Here is an 18,584-nt window from a genome sequence, read left to right on the forward strand (position 1 = left end):
TATTATTTTGGAACTTGTATGAGTGTAATATTTACTGTTAACTTTTCATTGTTTATTTCACTTTTTGTTGATCCATTTCACTTGCTTTGGCAATGTAAACATATGTTTCCCATGCCAATAAAGCCCCTTGAATTGAGAGCGAGAGAGAGAGAGAGTGTATATGTGCATGTGAGAGAGAGTGAGTAAATGTGTGTTAGTGTGTGTGTGTGTGTATGCGCACGTGTGTACAGTGTGTTATGCTTTTAATGTCATGCCCAATGGTGAAACCCATTATTTCCAGCAGACACCAGGTGTGAGTGAGGAATTGTGTGTTAATGTATGGATAGTCATTATTCTAATTGGGCCTAGTGCAGGTTGGGAGATTCCAGGGTAAATTGATGGAACTGGAAGTGTGTGTGTGTGTGTGTGTGTGTGTGTGTGTGTGTGTGTGTGTGTGTGTGTGTGTGTGTGTGTGTGTGTGTGTGTGTGTAGCCTCTCTGGGAACAAGGGAGGGAGTGGAAAGATATAATCTACACTAATGAATGGAAAACAGCACATGGGAGATAAAATAATATTTTGATGGCATGTTCATTATTGCCATTTGCACACACTTCATTTTGTTACGTTGTATCAGGGGAAGGAAACATCATTATTCAAATGAGTCTAATGATTATATGTCCTGTCCTATATTTTTTCCTCTAATTCTCTCTCACTGAAACTCCATTGCCCTCTCTCCCTCTCATCCACTATCTATCTCCCTCTCATCCACTATCTATCTCCCGCTCATCCACTATCTATCTCCCTCTCATCCACTATCTATCTCCCTGTCATCCACTATCTATCTCCCTCTCACCCACTATCTATCTCCCTCTCACCCACTATCTATCTCCCTCAACATCTCCCTCTCACCCACTATCTATCTCCCTCTCATCCACTATCCATCTCCCTCTCACCCACTATCTATCTCCCTCAACATCTCCCTCTCACCCACTATCTATCTCCCTCTCATCCACTATCCATCTCCCTCTCACCCACTATCTATCTCCCTCAACATCTCCCTCTCACCCACTATCTATCTCCCTCTCATCCACTATCTATCTCCCTCTCATCCACTATCTATCTCCCTCTCATCCACTATCTATCTCCCTCTCATCCACTATCTATCTCCCTATCATCCACTATCTATCTCCCTCTCATCCACTATCTATCTCCCTCTCATCCTCTATCTATCTCCCTCTCATCCACTATCTATCTCCCTCTCATCCACTATCTATCTCCCTATCATCCACTATCTATCTCCCTCTCACCCACTATCTATTCCCTCAACATCTCCCTCTCATCCACTATCTATCTCCCTCTCACCCACTGTCTATTCCCTCAACATCTCCCTCTCAACCACTATCTATCTCACTATCTAACACCCATTTGGCCGCCTTTCCTTCCAGTTCTCTACTGCCAGTGACTGGAATGAATTGCAAAAATCGCTGAAGTTGGAGACTTTTATTTCCCTCACCAACTTTAAACATCAACTACCTGAGCAGCTAAACGATCGCTGCAGCTGTACATAGTCCATCTGTAAATAGCCCACCCAATCTACCTACCTCATCCCCATACTGTTTTTATTTTATTTACTTTTCTGCTCTTTTGCACACCATCATCTATCACTCCAGTGTTAATCTGCTAAATTGTAATTATTTGCTCCTTGGCCTATTTATTGCCTTACCTCCTCATGCCTTTTGCACACACTGTATATAGACTTTCTTTTTGTCTACTGTGTTATTGGCTTGTTTATTGTTTACTCCATGTGTAACTGTGTTGTTGTCTGTGTCACACTGCTTTGCTTTATCTTGGCCAGGTCACAGTTGCAAATGAGAACTTGTTCTCAACTTGCCTACCTGGTGAAATAAAATTAAAAATAAACTCTCTCTCATTCAACATCTCACTCTCATCCACTATCCATCTCCCTCCACATCTCCCTCTCATCCACTATCCATCTCCCCATCATACATTATCCATCTCCCTCCCATACATTATCCATATCCCTCTCATACATTATCCATCTCCCTCCCATACATTATCCATATCCCTCTCATACATTATCCATCTCCCTCCCATACATTATCCATCTCCCTCTCATACATTATCCATCTCCCTCTCATCCACTATCCATCTCCCTCTCATCCACTATCCATCTCCCTCTCATCCACTATCCATCTCCCTCTCATCCACTATCCATCTCCCTCTCCCTCTCATCCACTATCCATCTCCCTATAGAATACCTGCTATCCATTATCCATCTCCCTCCCATACATTATCCATCTCCCTCTCATACATTATCCATCTCCCTCTCATCCACTATCTATCTCCCTCTCACCCACTATCTATCTCCCTCAACATCTCCCTCTCACCCACTATCTATCTCCCTCTCATCCACTATCCATCTCCCTCTCACCACTATCTATCTCCTCAACATCTCCCTCTCACCCACTATCTATCTCCCTCTCATCCACTATCCATCTCCCTCTCACCCACTATCTATCTCCCTCAACATCTCCCTCTCACCCACTATCTATCTCCCTCTCATCCACTATCATCTCCCTCTCATCCACTATCTATCTCCCTCTCATCACTCCTATCTCCCTCTCATCCACTATCTATCTCCCTATCATCCACTATCTATCTCCCTCTCATCCACTATCTATCTCCCTCTCATCCTCTATCTATCTCCCTCTCATCCACTATCTATCTCCTCTCATCCACTATCTATCTCCCTATCATCCACTATCTATCTCCCTCTCACCCACTATCTATTCCTCAACATCTCCCTCTCATCCACTATCTATCTCCTCTCACCCACTGTCTATTCCTCAACATCTCCCTCTCAACCACTATCTATCTCACTATCTAACACCCATTTGAGCCTTTCCTTCCAGTTCTCTACTGCCAGTGACTGGAATGAATTGCAAAAAATCGCTGAAGTTGGAGACTTTTATTTCCCTCACCAACTTTAAACATCAACTACCTGAGCAGCATCTCGCTGCAGCTGTACATAGTCCATCTGTAAATCCCCACCCAATCTACCTACCTCATCCCCATACTGGTTTTATTTTATTTACTTTTCTGCTCTTTTGCACACCATCATCTATCACTCCAGTGTTAATCTGCTAAATTGTAATTATTTGCTCCTTGGCCTATTTATTGCCTTACCTCCTCATGCCTTTGCACACACTGTATATAGACTTTCTTTTTGTCTACTGTGTTATTGGCTTGTTTATTGTTTACTCCATGTGTAACTGTGTTGTTGTCTGTGTCACACTGCTTTGCTTTATCTTGGCCAGGTCACAGTTGCAAATGAGAACTTGTTCTCAACTTGCCTACCTGGTGAAATAAAATTAAAAATAAACTCTCTCTCATTCAACATCTCACTCTCATCCACTATCCATCTCCTCCACATCTCCCATCTCTCATCCACTATCCATCTCCCCATCATACATTATCCATCTCCCTCCCATACATTATCCATATCCCTCTCATCATTATCCATCTCCCTCCCATACATTATCCATATCCCTCCACATTATCCATCTCCCTCCCATACATTATCCATCTCCTCTCATACATATCCATCTCCCTCTCATCCACTATCCATCTCCCTCTCATCCACTATCCATCTCCTCTCATCCACTCCATCCCTCTCATCCACTATCCATCTCCCTCTCCCTCATCCACTATCCATCTCCCTCTCATCCACTATCCATCTCCCTATAGAATACTGCTATCCACTATCCATCTCCCTCTCATCCACTATCCAGCTCCCTACTATCCATCTCCCTCTCATCCACTCTCCATCTCCCTCTCATCCACTCTCCATCTCCCTCTCATCTACTCTCCATCTCCCTCCACATCTCCCTCTCATCCACTATCCATCTCCCTCTCATCCACTATCCATCTCCCTCTCATCCACTATCCATCTCCCTCTCATCCACTATCCATCTCCCTCTCATCCACTATCCATCTCCCTATAGAATACCTGCTATCCACTATCCATCTCCCTCTCATCCACTATCCAGCTCCCTACTATCCATCTCCCTCTCATCCACTCTCCATCTCCCTCTCATCCACTCTCCATCTCCCTCTCATCTACTCTCCATCTCCCTCCACATCTCCCTCTCATCCACTATCCATCTCCCTCTCATCCACTATCCATCTCCCTCTCATCCACTATCCATCTCCCTCTCATCCACTATCCATCTCCCTCTCATCCACTCTCCATCTCCCTCCATCTCCCTCTCATCCACTCTCCATCTCCCTCCACATCTCCCTCTCATCCACTATCTCCCTCAACATCTCCCTCAAATCCACTCTCTCTCATTCAACATCTCCCCTCTCATCCACTATCTCTCATTTCACCGTCTTTCTCTTGTCTTTCCACTCTCCCTTCCACAATCTGCCGCCAAAGCAAATAGAGATAATCGCAGTTCATTGATCATGGTGTATGTGTGTGTGTGTGTTTGAGCAGCACGGTCTGTAAACACAACCCCAGTGGATCAGTGATTGATGTTTTTTTAAATGTTTTATTGAACCTTTATTTAACTAGGCAAGTCAGTTAAGAACCAATTCTTATTTACAATGATGGCCTAGGAACAGTGGGTTAACTGCCTGTTCAGGGGCAGAACGACAGATTTTTTTTTACCTTGTCAGCTTAGGGATTCGATCCAGCAACCATTTGGTTACTGGCCCAATGCTCTAACCACTAGAATACCTGCTATGTCTAGTTGCCTACTAACGGGGTGGGTGCACGTGTGTGTGGGTGTGGGTGCACATGTGTGTGTGGGTGCACATGTGTGAGTGCACATGTGTGTGTGGGTGTACATGTGTGTGGGTGTGTGTGTGGGTGCACATGTGTGTGTGGGTGCACATGTGTGTGTGGGTGTACATGTGTGTGGGTGTGTGTGTGGGTGCACATGTGTGTGTGGGTGCACATGTGTGTGTGGGTGTACATGTGTGTGTGTGTGGGTGTGGGTGTACATGTGTGTGTGGGTGTGGGTGTACATGTGTGTGTGGGTGTGGGTGTCCATGTGTGTGTGGGTGTGGGTGTACATGTGTGTGTGTGTGTGTGGGTGTACATGTGTGTGTGGGTGTGGGTGTACATGTGTGTGTGGGTGTGGGTGTACATGTGTGTGTGTGTGGGTGTACATGTGTGTGTGTGTGGGTGTACATGTGTGTGTGGGTGTGGGTGTACATGTGTGTGTGGGTGTGGGTGTACATGTGTGTGTGTGTGGGTGTGGGTGTACATGTGTTCGCCTGCTTGAAGGACAAAAGGGGAAACGGAGATGCTGAGACTGATTATATCAAATCACACACACAACCCCCCTCCACATGTTGTTACATTACAGCCTTATTCTAAAATGGATTAAATTGTTTTTTTCCCTCATCAATCTACACACAATACCCCATAAGGACAAAGCAAAAACAGGTTTTTCCAACATTTAGCTAATTATTTAACTTAAACATTACTTTGACATAAGGATTCAGACCATTTAACTCAGTACTTTGTTGAAGCACCTTTGAAGTCGATTACAGCCTCGACTCTTCTTGGATATGACGCTACAAGCCTGGCACAGCTGTATTTGGAGAGTTTCTCCCATTCTTCTCTGCAGATCCTCTCAAGCTCTGTCAGGTTGGATGGGGCGCGAGGCTACACAGCTATTGTCAGGTCTCCCCAGAGATGGTCGATCAGGTTCAAGTCCAGGCTCTGGCTGGGTCACTCAAGGACATTCACAGACTGGTCCCAAAGCCACTACAGCATTGTCTTGGCTGTCTGCTGCCACCACCATGCTTCACAGTGGGATAGTATAGGCCAGATGATGAGCGGTGCCTGGTTTCCTCCAGATGCTTGGCATTCAGGCCAAAGAGTTCAATCTTGGTTTCATCAGACCAGAGCATCTTGTTTCTCATGGTCTGAAAGTCCTTTAGGCCTTTTAGCAAATCGCCCTTCTCCCTCGATTGCTCAATTTGGGCGGGCGGCCAGCTCTAGGAAGAAAAAGTCTTGGTGGTTCCAAACTTCTTCCATTTAAGAATGATTGAGGCCACTGTTCTTGGGGACCTTTAATGCTGCACACATTTTTTGGTACACTTCCCCAGATCTGTGCCTCAACACAATCCTGTCTCGGAGCTCTACGGACAATTCCTTCGACCTCATGGCTTGGTTTTTACTCTGACATGCACTGTCAACTGTGGTACCATATATAGACAGGTGTGTGCCTTTCCAAATCATGTCCAATCAATTGAATTTACCACAGGTGGACTCCAATCAAGTTGTAGAAATATCTCAAGGATGATCAATGGAAACAGAATGCACTCAACTGAACTCAATTTCGAGTCTAATAGCAAAGGGTCTGAATACTTATGTACATAAGGTATTTCTGTTTTTATTTTTATTACATTTGCAAAAATGTCTAAAAAACGATTTTCACTTTGTAATTAAGGGGCATTTATTGTGTGTAGATTGATGAGGGAAAAAATGTATTTAATCCATTTTAGAATAAGGCTGTAACGCAACAAAATGTGGAAAAAGTGAAGGGGCCTGAATACTTTACGATGACCCCTCTTCCATGAATACAGAGTGACTTCAGTCAACGACAGCTCTTCAAATTCAATAACATTTTATTAGTCACATGCGCCGAATACAACAAGTGAAGACCTTACAGTGAAATGCTTACTTACGAGCCCCTAACCAACAATGCAGTTTCAAAACCATATGGATAAGAATAAGAGATAAAAGTAACAAGTAATTAAAGAGCAGCAGTAAAATAACAATAGCGAGACCATATACAGGGGGGTACCGGTACAGAATCAATGTGCTGGGGCACCGGTCAGTTGAGGTAATATGTAGGTAGAGTTATTAAAGTGACTATACATAGATGACGACAGAGATTAGCAGTGGTGTAAAGAGGGGGGCACTGCAAATAGTCTGGGTAGCCATTTGATTAGATGTTCAAGAGTCTTATGGCTTGGGGGTAGAAGCTGTTTAGAAGCCTCTTGGACCTAGACTTGGCGCTCCGGTATCGCTTGCTGTGTGGTAGCAGAGAGAACAGTCTATGACTGGGGTGGCTGGAGTCTTTGACCATTTTTAGGGCCTTCCTCTGACACAACCTGGTATAGAGGTCCTGGATGGCAGGAAGATTGGCCCCAGTGATGTACTGGGCCGTCCACACTACCCTCTGTAGTGCCTTGCGGTTAGAGGCCGAGCAGTTGCCATACCAAGCAGTGATTCAACCAGTCAGGATGCTCTTGATGGTGCAGCTCTATAACCTTTTGAGGATCTGAGGACCCATGCCAAATCTTTTCAGTCTCCTGAGGGGGAATAGGTTTTGTTGTGCCCTCTTCACGCCGTGCCCTCTTATCTGCATACCATGCTTCTACATCCACTCAACCTCTCTATGTCACCTATATCTACGTCTAATCTATAGTATGCACAGGCAGACAGGCAAGTCTGCCTTATCAACACTCTTCCGTGTGTCTGTTTGTTTGAGATGGGGAGCGTGTGTGTGTTCACACGTTTGTGTGTAACTGTGTTATCTCCAATACTTCCAGTTAAAACCAGTGTCTCATCTGGACATGGTAGATCACTGGAGCTGCAGAGAGAGACTGGCAGCACCACGGGAGATAGAAGACTAAGGTTTATCAGGGAAATGTCTCAAGGAAGGCGTCAAAGGTCTACATACATGTATGCGAGCACACACACACACACAAGGTCTCAATGTCCCTGATAACCAGACCATGCTATCTGTGCATCACCAGTGTGTTTGGAGAGAGAGAAGACATCAAACCGTCTGAGAAATTAACCAGAGGGGAGGGAGGGTGAAAAGGACAGAACGAGAGATTGGGATGGAGGACTAGTCAGGTAACTCGAGATCCAAGGGTTTATCCGACGTTGGAAATTGCTCCCAAGGATGAACCAGACTTGTGAAGGTCTAGAATTTTTTTCTGAGGTCTTGGCTGATTTCTTTTGATTTCCACATGATGTCAAGCAAAGAGGCACTGAGTTTGAAGGTAGACATTGAAATACATCCACACAGTGGCGTGCCGTGGGCCTGGGGGCTGGGCCTTCAGTGAGGTCCTACACAGTCCCACCCGAATGAATCCACCTCTTATTACCATCATTATTATGCCATGGCTCTAGACACTATACATTTAGACAAAAACGCAGTATAAAACCAGGCGTTGCGTCACCTTGAAATTTACATTTTTATTCATAGAATTGCAGGGGAAGAGTACAATACCTTTTCATTGTGCAGCTCCCATTGCCCTGCTCGCTTGTTCGTTGAGCTGTAGATCCACTCGGGTGTCCCCAAAAGTTTTCAAAAGCACCATTGCTTGTAAGTGCCCAGCCGTGTCTCATTGCTGCCTTGGTTAGACAACTCAAGTTTGCAAAGCCAGTGTGGCTCCAAACACCAAATCTATCACTTGCATATAATAGGCATTCCCAGCAGTACAGTTTGCAGTGCTTCTCGGAGCCTGTGAGCCATTGATAGCGCTCGTAGTTGGAACTTTGAAAGTGGCGAACGAACCCCTTTCCCGCCTGTGACAGGCTTTGTAGCGTCGGGCGACCTCTCCTGACAATGTCTAACTTTTCTTGAAAAGTTTGTCTTGAGAATGGCGTTATAATTATATCCTCGACCAAATCGATATCTTCTCCTCCTTCCGCCATTGTGGGTTAAAAAAAACAGCTTAGTAGTACGCACATTAATTAGTTTATCAAATTCAGTTTCCTAGTTCTGAGGTTTGCATATACCTGCCCATATAGGACCTGCCTCTCAATATTGGTAATCCAATCAAAAGACGTGCACGCACTACGCCTGCTAGCTGGCGCCTGTGTAACACTGGAGCCAGCCAGCCAGCAGGCGTACAATAGCCAACTCTAAAGCTGATTGGTTGACACTAAATTTTCATTTCCATTCACTTTAAGCTACAAGCGCCCGCACTGTTGATTCTGAAGGCCCGAGGGCAGATTTTTAGACCCCTGACAACACATGATGGCTGAATATGATTGGATAAAAGTTCTAACATAAAGACCAGCCCTCCAAATCTCAACCTGGGGCTGGAAGCAGTGCAACCAAGAGGAAAGCTATGAAATGAACTCTTACTCTGGGGAATAATTTAATACATATTTGTGGGAAAATATATATATTTTTAAATTATATTCTGATGATGTTTAGGCCAGCAGAGAAGGCCTTGCTGGCCCTGACGGCCCACCACTGCATCCACAGGTACACCTCCAATTGACTGAAATTATGTCAATTAGCCTATCACAAGCTTCTAAAGCCATGACATAATTTTCTAGAATTTTCCAAGCTGTTTAAAGGCACAGTCAACTTAGTGTATGTAAACTTCTGACCCACTGTAATTGTGATACAGTGAATTATAAGTGAAATAAATCTGTCTGTAAACAATTGTTGGAAAAATAACTTGTGTCCTGCACAAAGTAGATGTCCTAACCGACTTGCCAAAACTATAGTTTGTTAACAAGAAATTTGTGGAGTGGTTGAAAAAACAAGTTTTAATGACTCCAACCTAAGTGTATGTAAACTTCCGACTTCAACTGTATATGTGTGTGTATATATATATGTGTGTGTGTGTGTGTGTGTGTGTAGACTAGTTCTGTGTGATTGTCTGGTAAACAACCCCACCCCTATCACTGTCTCCCCAACCATGAGGTGTGTCATATGTTCACTTTATCTTTTTACACACACACACACACACACACACACACACACACACACACACACACACACACACACACACACACACACACACACACACACACACACACACACACACACACACACACGGCTTAGCAGTGAAGACAGACATTTAGCCAGTGGGGTGTAGGAACAGCAGTACGGCCTCAAGTCTTCAGATCATTGAGATGATAACACCCCTGACAAAGACTTCCAGACAGACACACACCACACATCTCCCCTCTTTATCTTCTCATCCCTTTGTCACATCCCTCCTTTGTTCTGCTCCTGTCTTCTCCCGTCAGAGATCAAGAGCTTTAGGGGATCTAACATGGCCAGACGGCAGAACAGATCAGAAAGGAGAATAAAGAACGACGAGAACAAAAGGTATTCACATCGACATGAGCCGATACCCTTTTCTGACATGGTGATGATCGGACAAAATCCCCCTAGATACTGATCTAATGTCTGTTTTTCTGTTCCCTCCCTTACGGTTACAAATATAATATAGGGAGGGTAAGCTGATCCTAGATCTGTCCCCAAGGGCACCAGTTTATATTTATTTAACTAGGCAAGTCAGTTAAGAACAAATTCTTATTTACAATGATGGCCTACACCGGTCAAACCCGGACGACGCTGTGCCAATTGTGTGCCGCCCTATGGGACTACCAATCACGGCCGGTTGTGATACAGCCTGTGTTAAAGCTCTATTGACTACACAGACAGTATTCCACCACAAATGAGCCAGAGGGAGCAATGATATGAAAATAAATGACGTCTCAAGAATGAATCATGGAATCTAATACTCTAGCTTGTTATTAGGCTGGTGCATATTCTGCTCTTGAATTGTTTATTTCACTCTGAGAACACACAGCAGTAGCAGGGAATGCCTGCTAAATATAAATATGCAAATTTAAAACATTTAAAATAGACAATGTGTGCATGTTGGGGTCGTGGGGGGTAAATGTGTGTTGGTGAGAGAGGTAGATATTGAAACCTGCTGCAGCAAACGTAAACCCCTGTCTTCAACAAGCCAGGCGCCAAGTATTCCTTCACACTACAATGGTGTGTGTGTGTGTGATACTAGCATCACACTGCACTGACAAAACGAGGAGAGAGAAAGAGAGATGAGAGAGAGAGATACAGAGAGAGAGAGAGTGAAAGAGAGAGTTAAAAAGAGAGAGAGATACAGAGAGAGAGAGAGTGAAAGAGAGAGTTAAAAAGAGAGAGAGATACAGAGAGAGAGAGAGTGAAAGAGAGAGTTAAAAAGAGAGAGAGATACAGAGAGAGAGAGAGTGAAAGAGAGAGTTAAAAAGAGAGAGAGATACAGAGAGAGAGAGAGTGAAAGAGAGAGTTAAAAAGAGAGAGAAATACAGAGAGAGAGAGATACAAAGAGAGGGAGAAAGAGAAAGAGAGAGATACAAAGAGAGGGAGAAAGAGAAAGAGAGAGAAATACAGAGAGAGGGAGAAAGAGAAAGAGAGAGATACAAAGAGAGGGAGAAAGAGAAAGAGAGAGATACAAAGAGAGGGAGAAAGCAAGAGAGAGGTTGTCATTGCGACATGATACATTGAATAAAAACATTGCTGTTCTAGAACTGCATATTCTTCCAATGTGAAAGACCTATTACCTTCTGAGAGGGCACACCTATTAACTTCTGCTAAGATCACTTTAGAGGTCACAGCTATTTGTGGTCCCACATCCCTACACAGCTTCACTCAACCAAATGCACCATTCACCTTGTGTGTGTGTGTGTGTGTGTGCGCGTGTGGGGGGGTGTTACATTATGTGTCTCACCTGTGGGTGGATGACTCTGTCAATGCTCTTCAGGGCAGTGTCTGGGGAGGGGGGAGAGCAGTCTGGAGTAGGCCCCGTCGGTGAGGAGCTGTTCCTATGGTTACACAGCTCCGGCTCAGTCACCGTTACCTGGGGAGAGTGGCCTTGAAAGAGAGAGAGAAAGGGAGAGGGGGGGGGTGGAGCGAGAGGCAAGAGAAGGGGGGTTAGATTTAATTAAGCCTGGATCAAATTAAGAGCAATCCAAACAGAGAGACAGAACAGCAGGTATCCATGGAGGGTCAAGGCTGCAATGCATTTCCACTGGAGTTCAGATGTGAACCTCCAATGTGGCAGCTGCCATGTGCGCTCAAATGGCCAACCAACTGAGCACATCTTTCTCTCTGTCTTAACTGTCTCTCACACATCATAACACACACACACACACACACACACACACACCTCTGAAGGAGTGAGAGAGGAAAGAGTGGCCTGACGAGGACTCAGATGTCAGAGTTGATTTCCCCAGTGTGTGATCAGTTAGGGAGAAAATAAGAAACAGAGGGAGGAGAGGAAAGAGGGAGGAGAGGGAGGAGAGGAAAGAGAGGGAGGAAAGGAAAGAGAGGGAGGGGAAATGAGTGCAGGGGGTGGACAGAATCGAATTTCTCACCCACATTAAAAGGGAAAAACCATCCATTTCAATCAGCAGCCAACAAGAGAGACGTACACACGCTCCCACAAGTGTGTGTGTGTCCGTGCACGTGTAGTCTATCCGTCAGTCCTTGTCGTGCTACACAAACATACAGATGCTCAAATATTTGTCCAATTATACCTTGACACAGACATGGGGAATCCCACTGAGGTATCCTTCTCAAGAGGACCAGACGGACACGTTATGTCCCGGGGGTCAAAACAAAAAGTGGCCTAATTAAGTACCTGTAGTAATTAGTAGCATTCTGTGTTTTCCCAAGCAAAAGTGACTGCTTTTGATAAAAACACTTCTCTAACTTTCTAATTAAAAAATATTAGAAAACAAATGTACACAGAACCTGTCAAAAAAACTCCTTCCAGGGTTTTCCTTAATTTGGACTATTTTCTACATTGTAGAATAATAGTGAAGACAACACATGTGAATCATGTGTGCAAAGCTGTCATAAAGGCAAAGGGCAGCTACTTTGAAGAATCTAAAATCTAAAATATATTTTCATTTGTTAAAACACTTTTTTGATTACTACATGATTCCATGTGTTATTTCATAGCTTTAAAACGTCTTCACTATTATTCCACAATGTAGTAAATAGTACAAATATAGAAAAACCCTTGAATGAGTAGGTGTCCAAACTTTTGACTGGTACTGTATATTTGATGGAAAATGTATGTTGTATGATTCTGGGCGATGCAACATGCTGCCTTGTTGACAACATGACCGAGCACCACAGCTGACTGTTCCATTTGAGAATGGAGCTCCCCCTCCCCTCCTTTGCCCGGTTCCCTGCAGCTCAGTATATTCAAAACAGCCCAGTGACTCACAAGGCGCTTGTCTGTCGTCATTGCGCTTGTAAACAAACACCACGTGACTGGGGACGACCGGTAAGCTTCATAATGAAAAACTATGTGACAGGTGACATGAAGAACGTGATACTCTCCTAACGCAGGACTTTCCAACCCTGTTCCTGGAGAGCTACAGTCCTGTAGGTTTTAACTCCAACCCTGTTCCTGGAGAGCTACAGTCCTGTAGGTTTTTAACTCCAACCCTGTTCCTGGAGAGCTACAGTCCTGTAGGTTTTAACTCCAACCCTGTTCCTGGAGAGCTACAGTCCTGTAGGTTTTAACTCCAACCCTGTTCCTGGAGAGCTACAGTCCTGTAGGTTTTAACTCCAACCCTGTTCGTGGAGAGCTACAGTCCTGTAGGTTTTAACTCCAACCCTGTTCTTGGAGAGCTACAGTCCTGTAGGTTTTAACTCCAACCCTGTACCTGGAGAGCTACAGTCCTGTAGGTTTTAACTCCAACCCTGTTCCTGGAGAGCTACAGTCCTGTAGGTTTTAACTCCAACCCTGTTCTTGGAGGGCTACAGTCCTGTAGGTTTTAACTCCAACCCTGTTCTTGGAGAGCTACAGTCCTGTAGGTTTTAACTGCAACCCTGTTCTTGGAGAGCTACAGTCCTGTAGGTTTTAACTCCAACCCTGTTCCTGGAGAGCTACAGTCCTGTAGGTTTTAACTCCAACCCTGTTCCTGGAGAGCTACAGTCCTGTAGGTTTTAACTCCAACCCTGTTCCTGGAGAGCCACAGTCCTGTAGGTTTTAACTCCAACCCTGTTCCTGGAGAGCTACAGTCCTGTAGGTTTTAACAGTTCCTGGAGAGCTACAGTCCTGTAGGTTTTAACTCCAACCCTGTTCCTGGAGAGCTACAGTCCTGTAGGTTTTAACTCCAACCCTGTTCCTGGAGAGCTACAGTCCTGTAGGTTTTAACTCCAACCCTGTTCCTGGAGAGATACAGTCCTGTAGGTTTTAACTCCAACCCTGTTCCTGGAGAGCTACAGTCCTGTAGGTTTTAACTCCAACCCTGTACCTGGAGAGCTACAGTCCTGTAGGTTTTAACTCCAACCCTGTTCCTGGAGAGCTACAGTCCTGTAGGTTTTAACTCCAACCCTGTTCTTGGAGGGCTACAGTCCTGTAGGTTTTTAACTCCAACCCTGTTCTTGGAGAGCTACAGTCCTGTAGGTTTTAACTCCAACCTTGTTCCTGGAGAGCTACAGTCCTGTAGGTTTTAACTCCAACCCTGTTCCTGGAGAGCTACAGTCCTGTAGGTTTTAACTCCAACCTTGTTCCTGGAGAGCTACAGTCCTGTAGGTTTTAACTCCAACCCTGTTCCTGGAGAGCTACAGTCCTGTAGGTTTTAATTCCAACCCTGTTCTTGGAGAGCTACAGTCCTGTAGGTTTTAACTCCAACCTTGTTCCTGGAGAGCTGTACAGTCCTGTAGGTTTTAACTCCAACTCTAATCTAGAGCATATAATAATGAGCTGGTTGATAACCTGAATCAGGTCAGTTACAACAACTGGGGTTGGAGTGAAAACCTACAGGGGGGCAGCGCTCCATCAACAGGGTTGTAGAGCCATGTCCTAACGTACTGCACAGGTTGACTGCAGGTATTTACTTAAAAAGTAGCGACAAATATATAACATCAAATAACATTTTATTGGTTGCATACACATATTTAGCAGATGTTATTGCGGGTGTAGTGAAATGCTTATTATTCAAATATAAACTCAGCAAAAAAAGAAACGTCCTCTCACTGTCAACTGCGTTTATTTTCAGCAAACTTAACATGTGTAAATATTTGTATGAAAATAACAAGATTCAACAACTGAGACATAAACTGAACAAGTTCCACAGACATGTGACTAACAGAAATGGAATAATGTGTTCCTGAACAAAGGGGGGGGTAAAAATCAAAAGTAACAGTCAGTATCTGGTGTGGCCACCAGCTGCATTAAGTAGTGCATCTCCTCCTCATGGATATCTTGATTTTTACGAATTATCTTTGAAAGACAGGGTCCTGAAAAAGGGATGTTTCTTTTTTTGCTGAGTTTATATAGAAATGTATTCAAAAAATTATAAGAAATTGTTTCAATAGTATTGATGGTATTGAAATGCTCAAATCTGGACATCGAAGCCAGTTCCACTGTGTTTTTTTCCGTTGTTCCCCTCTAATCAGGGACTGATGTAGAACAGGGACACCATTAATGTATCAGGTAGAACAGAAAGCCAGTAGGCTCTTGACCTCGTATGGTAAGTGTTGAATAGCCCTGGTACATACAGTATACCATCCAAACCTATCTGGGAGAAAGAAAGTGTTTGTATGAGAAGATAGGTAGAGAGACAGAGATAAACAGAGGGGGGGGGGGCGATCAGAGGGATAAATATAGACCGATATGGTATTTTCTATTTTCTTGTAGAGTAAATAAGCCTGTCAGCACTGATGATTGAGGTGAGGGTGTATGTGTGTCACAAAGACAGTCTGAGGGAGGTAGTTGATGGGAGAGGTAGCAAGAGGTAGAGAAAGAGCGGGCTATATAAGATAGAGAGATACAGCAGAGAGAGGAACGAGAGGGAGGAAGAAAGTGTTTGTATGAGAGGGAGAAGATAGGTAGAGAGACAGAGAAAGGGGGAGACAGAGAGAAACAGAGAGAGAGAGAAGATAGGTAGAGAGATGGAGAAAGGGGGAGACAGGGAAAGGGGGAGACAGAGAGAAACAGAGAGGGAGATGATAGGTAGAGAGACAGAGAAAGGGGGAGACAGACAAAGGGGGAGACAGAGAGATACAGAGAGAGAGAGAGAGAGAGGCAGTCAGAGGTATAAATATAGACAGATATGGTATTTGTCTGTAGAGTAAATAAGCCTGTCAGCACTGATGATTGGTGAGAGGGTGTGTGTGTGTGTGTTACAAAGACAGTCTGTGTGTTAGCAGCACAGACAGACCAGTATGTGTTCATAAGCCAGACCAGCTGTACAGCTAGTTAAAGCAGGCATGCAGTACAACAGGGTTCCCCAACTAGCGGCCCGCGGGTGATTTTATTTGCCCCCCCCCCCAAAGATTTATGAGCAAAATGTTACTTGTTAGACATAAAAAACTGTAAAAAGACCAGCAAATCCGCTCATAGTGATTTTAATTTAGGAAATCTGTTACAAACTATTCCCACGCATAATATGTGATTGTATACCAATCTAATCAAGTTTTGAAATGATTATGTTTTAGTCAAATATTATATCCGTTTGGGCTTCTTGCAGTCTAGAAATTATTTATAATTATGTTCCGGCCCCTCGACCATCCGCTCAAGAAAAAATATGCCGTGGCTGAATCTAGTGCATGATCCCTGCTGTACAGTATGTACTGGTGGGATATTATCCTGCGGCTATATAGGGTGTGTATGTATGTACTGGTGGGATATTATCCTGGGGCTATATAGGGTGTGTGTGTACAGTATGTACTGGTGGGATATTATCCTGGGGCTATATAGGGTGTGTGTGTATGTACAGTATGTACTGGTGGGATATTATCCTGGGGCTATATAGGGTGTGTGTGTATGTACAGTATGTACTGGTGGGATATTATCCTGGGGCTATATAGGGTGTGTGTGTATGTACAGTATGTACTGGTGGGATATTATCCTGGGGCTATATAGTATATGTACTGGTGGGATATTATCCTGGGGCTATATAGGGTGTGTGTGTGTATGTATGTACAGTATGTACTGGTGGGATATTATCCTGGGGCTATATAGGGTGTGTGTGTGTATGTATGTACAGTATGTGTGTGTTTGTTCGTTTGGGCTTATGCGAGTGTTTGGGTTAATGCGTGTGTGTACAGTTGTACAGCTCACATGCTCCCAATGCCATACCCCATTAACCAATTACAGTTAAGCTCCCACTACTGTGTCGCAGAATGCACCAATTACAGTTAAGCTCCCACTATCATGTCGCAGAATGCACCAATTACAGTTAAGCTCCCACTATCATGTTGCAGAATGCACCAATTACAGTTAAGCTCCCACTATCATGTCGCAGAATGCACCAATTACAGTTAAGCTCCCACTACTGTGTCGCAGAATGCACCAATTACAGTTAAGCTCCCACTATCATGTCGCAGAATGCACCAATTACAGTTAAGCTCCCACTATCATGTCGCAGAATGCACCAATTACAGTTAAGCTCCCACTATCATGTCGCAGAATGCACCAATTACAGTTAAGCTCCCACTACTGTGTCGCAGAATGCACCAATTACAGGTCTGCCTCTCAACGCTACATCTCATACAGGATTGTCCTTTAGTGTCGAATGTGCAACAAAACAACATGCTACTTTGAAACAGCTATGGTACACACACGGAATAGGCTTGAGAACCTCCAGCCGGACAGGAGGAGAGGGGGAGCCCAGATACTTCACACCCAGGGAAAGAGCATCCAAACTGGGCTTCCAGAGAGCGAAACCCACTCTCTCTGGAACTATCCTAACACAGCTTGACACGACACAGCAAAACAAAAGCTTGCACCACAACTGGGCACCTGACAAAACGCTTACACACACACACACACACACACACACACACACACACACACACACACACACACACACACACACACACACACACACACACACACACACACACACACTTTTCTCTGTCTTTATCGGTGTGTCCACACTTTAACTTTAACCTATGAAACTTCTGAGCCTCAGATCTGAAAGAGCGTTTACGAACATGAAATGTTGTGCAATTCTAACAGCCCATAATTTGGAGGGGGTGATTCTAGTCATTTGATGTTCAGCTGTCTGTGGATCAATAGGCCCAGAACTTTCACAACTTTCAGCTTAATGCCACTATCATAGCAATCTAAAACCATTTCAGAGATGTGCTATCTTGCTCTAGTGATACCGCACCATAGCTATCGAAAACAATTTCATTTGATGGCTATTATCTTGGCCTTTTTCATATCACAGATCAGTGGTTCTCAGACGGATTTGGAAGTTTTCTTGTGAGTAACCTAGTAAACAAAAACAATGTTTCAAGCCAGGATCGGCCGCTGAAGGAATAAGCCTTGAGCTAAAAGTTTGCAGAGGCTTTATCCCAACAATTTTGATGTTTATTTTTATTTTTTATAATTGAACAATTGCTGGAGACCCACAGGGTGTGTATGGTTTTGTTCCAGCCTTGCACTAACTAACAACAACTGCTTCAACTAATCAACTTATGATCAAACAGCTGACTGTCATAAATACTTCAACCCCGATCCAAGTATACCTTAGGTACTTCAAGGTTTTGAGTTTATATTTTTTGCTCAGTAGAAGCAGAGTTATTAGCCTAGTAATATTGTATAGGCTGTGTTCAAACCTAGTCTGCCCTCTTGATATGAAAAGCATATTGTACCATGTCTCCTACCGTTTGGTCTCATGATAATTTGACTGTGTTCAGCCTTGCCATACTGATAATAATATCCATCTTGGTAGTATTCCACAACCCCAGCCTCTGACTCTAGAGAGATATGGTGTTGACTCTGTATGCATGAACACAGGTGGTTGGTCAATTAGATGTGAA

The 18,584-nt window shown here is 44.1% G+C and overlaps 1 protein-coding gene across 4 annotated transcripts in view; it reads right to left on the bottom strand.

The window, feature by feature from the left end:
• Window positions 1–18,584, bottom strand: part of LOC115123057 (ankyrin repeat and sterile alpha motif domain-containing protein 1B-like) — a 288,347-nt gene that overhangs the window by 178,096 nt on the left and 91,667 nt on the right. For all 4 annotated transcript variants that reach the window (XM_065021514.1, XM_065021512.1, XM_065021513.1 and 1 more), the window contains one exon: window positions 11,518–11,660. In XM_065021514.1, the coding sequence (XP_064877586.1) occupies window positions 11,518–11,660 (143 nt within the window). The remainder of the gene's footprint in view (window positions 1–11,517; window positions 11,661–18,584) is intronic.

The sequence above is a fragment of the Oncorhynchus nerka genome, linkage group LG8 (assembly GCF_034236695.1).
Source record: "Oncorhynchus nerka isolate Pitt River linkage group LG8, Oner_Uvic_2.0, whole genome shotgun sequence".
Lineage (NCBI taxonomy): Eukaryota > Metazoa > Chordata > Actinopteri > Salmoniformes > Salmonidae > Oncorhynchus > Oncorhynchus nerka.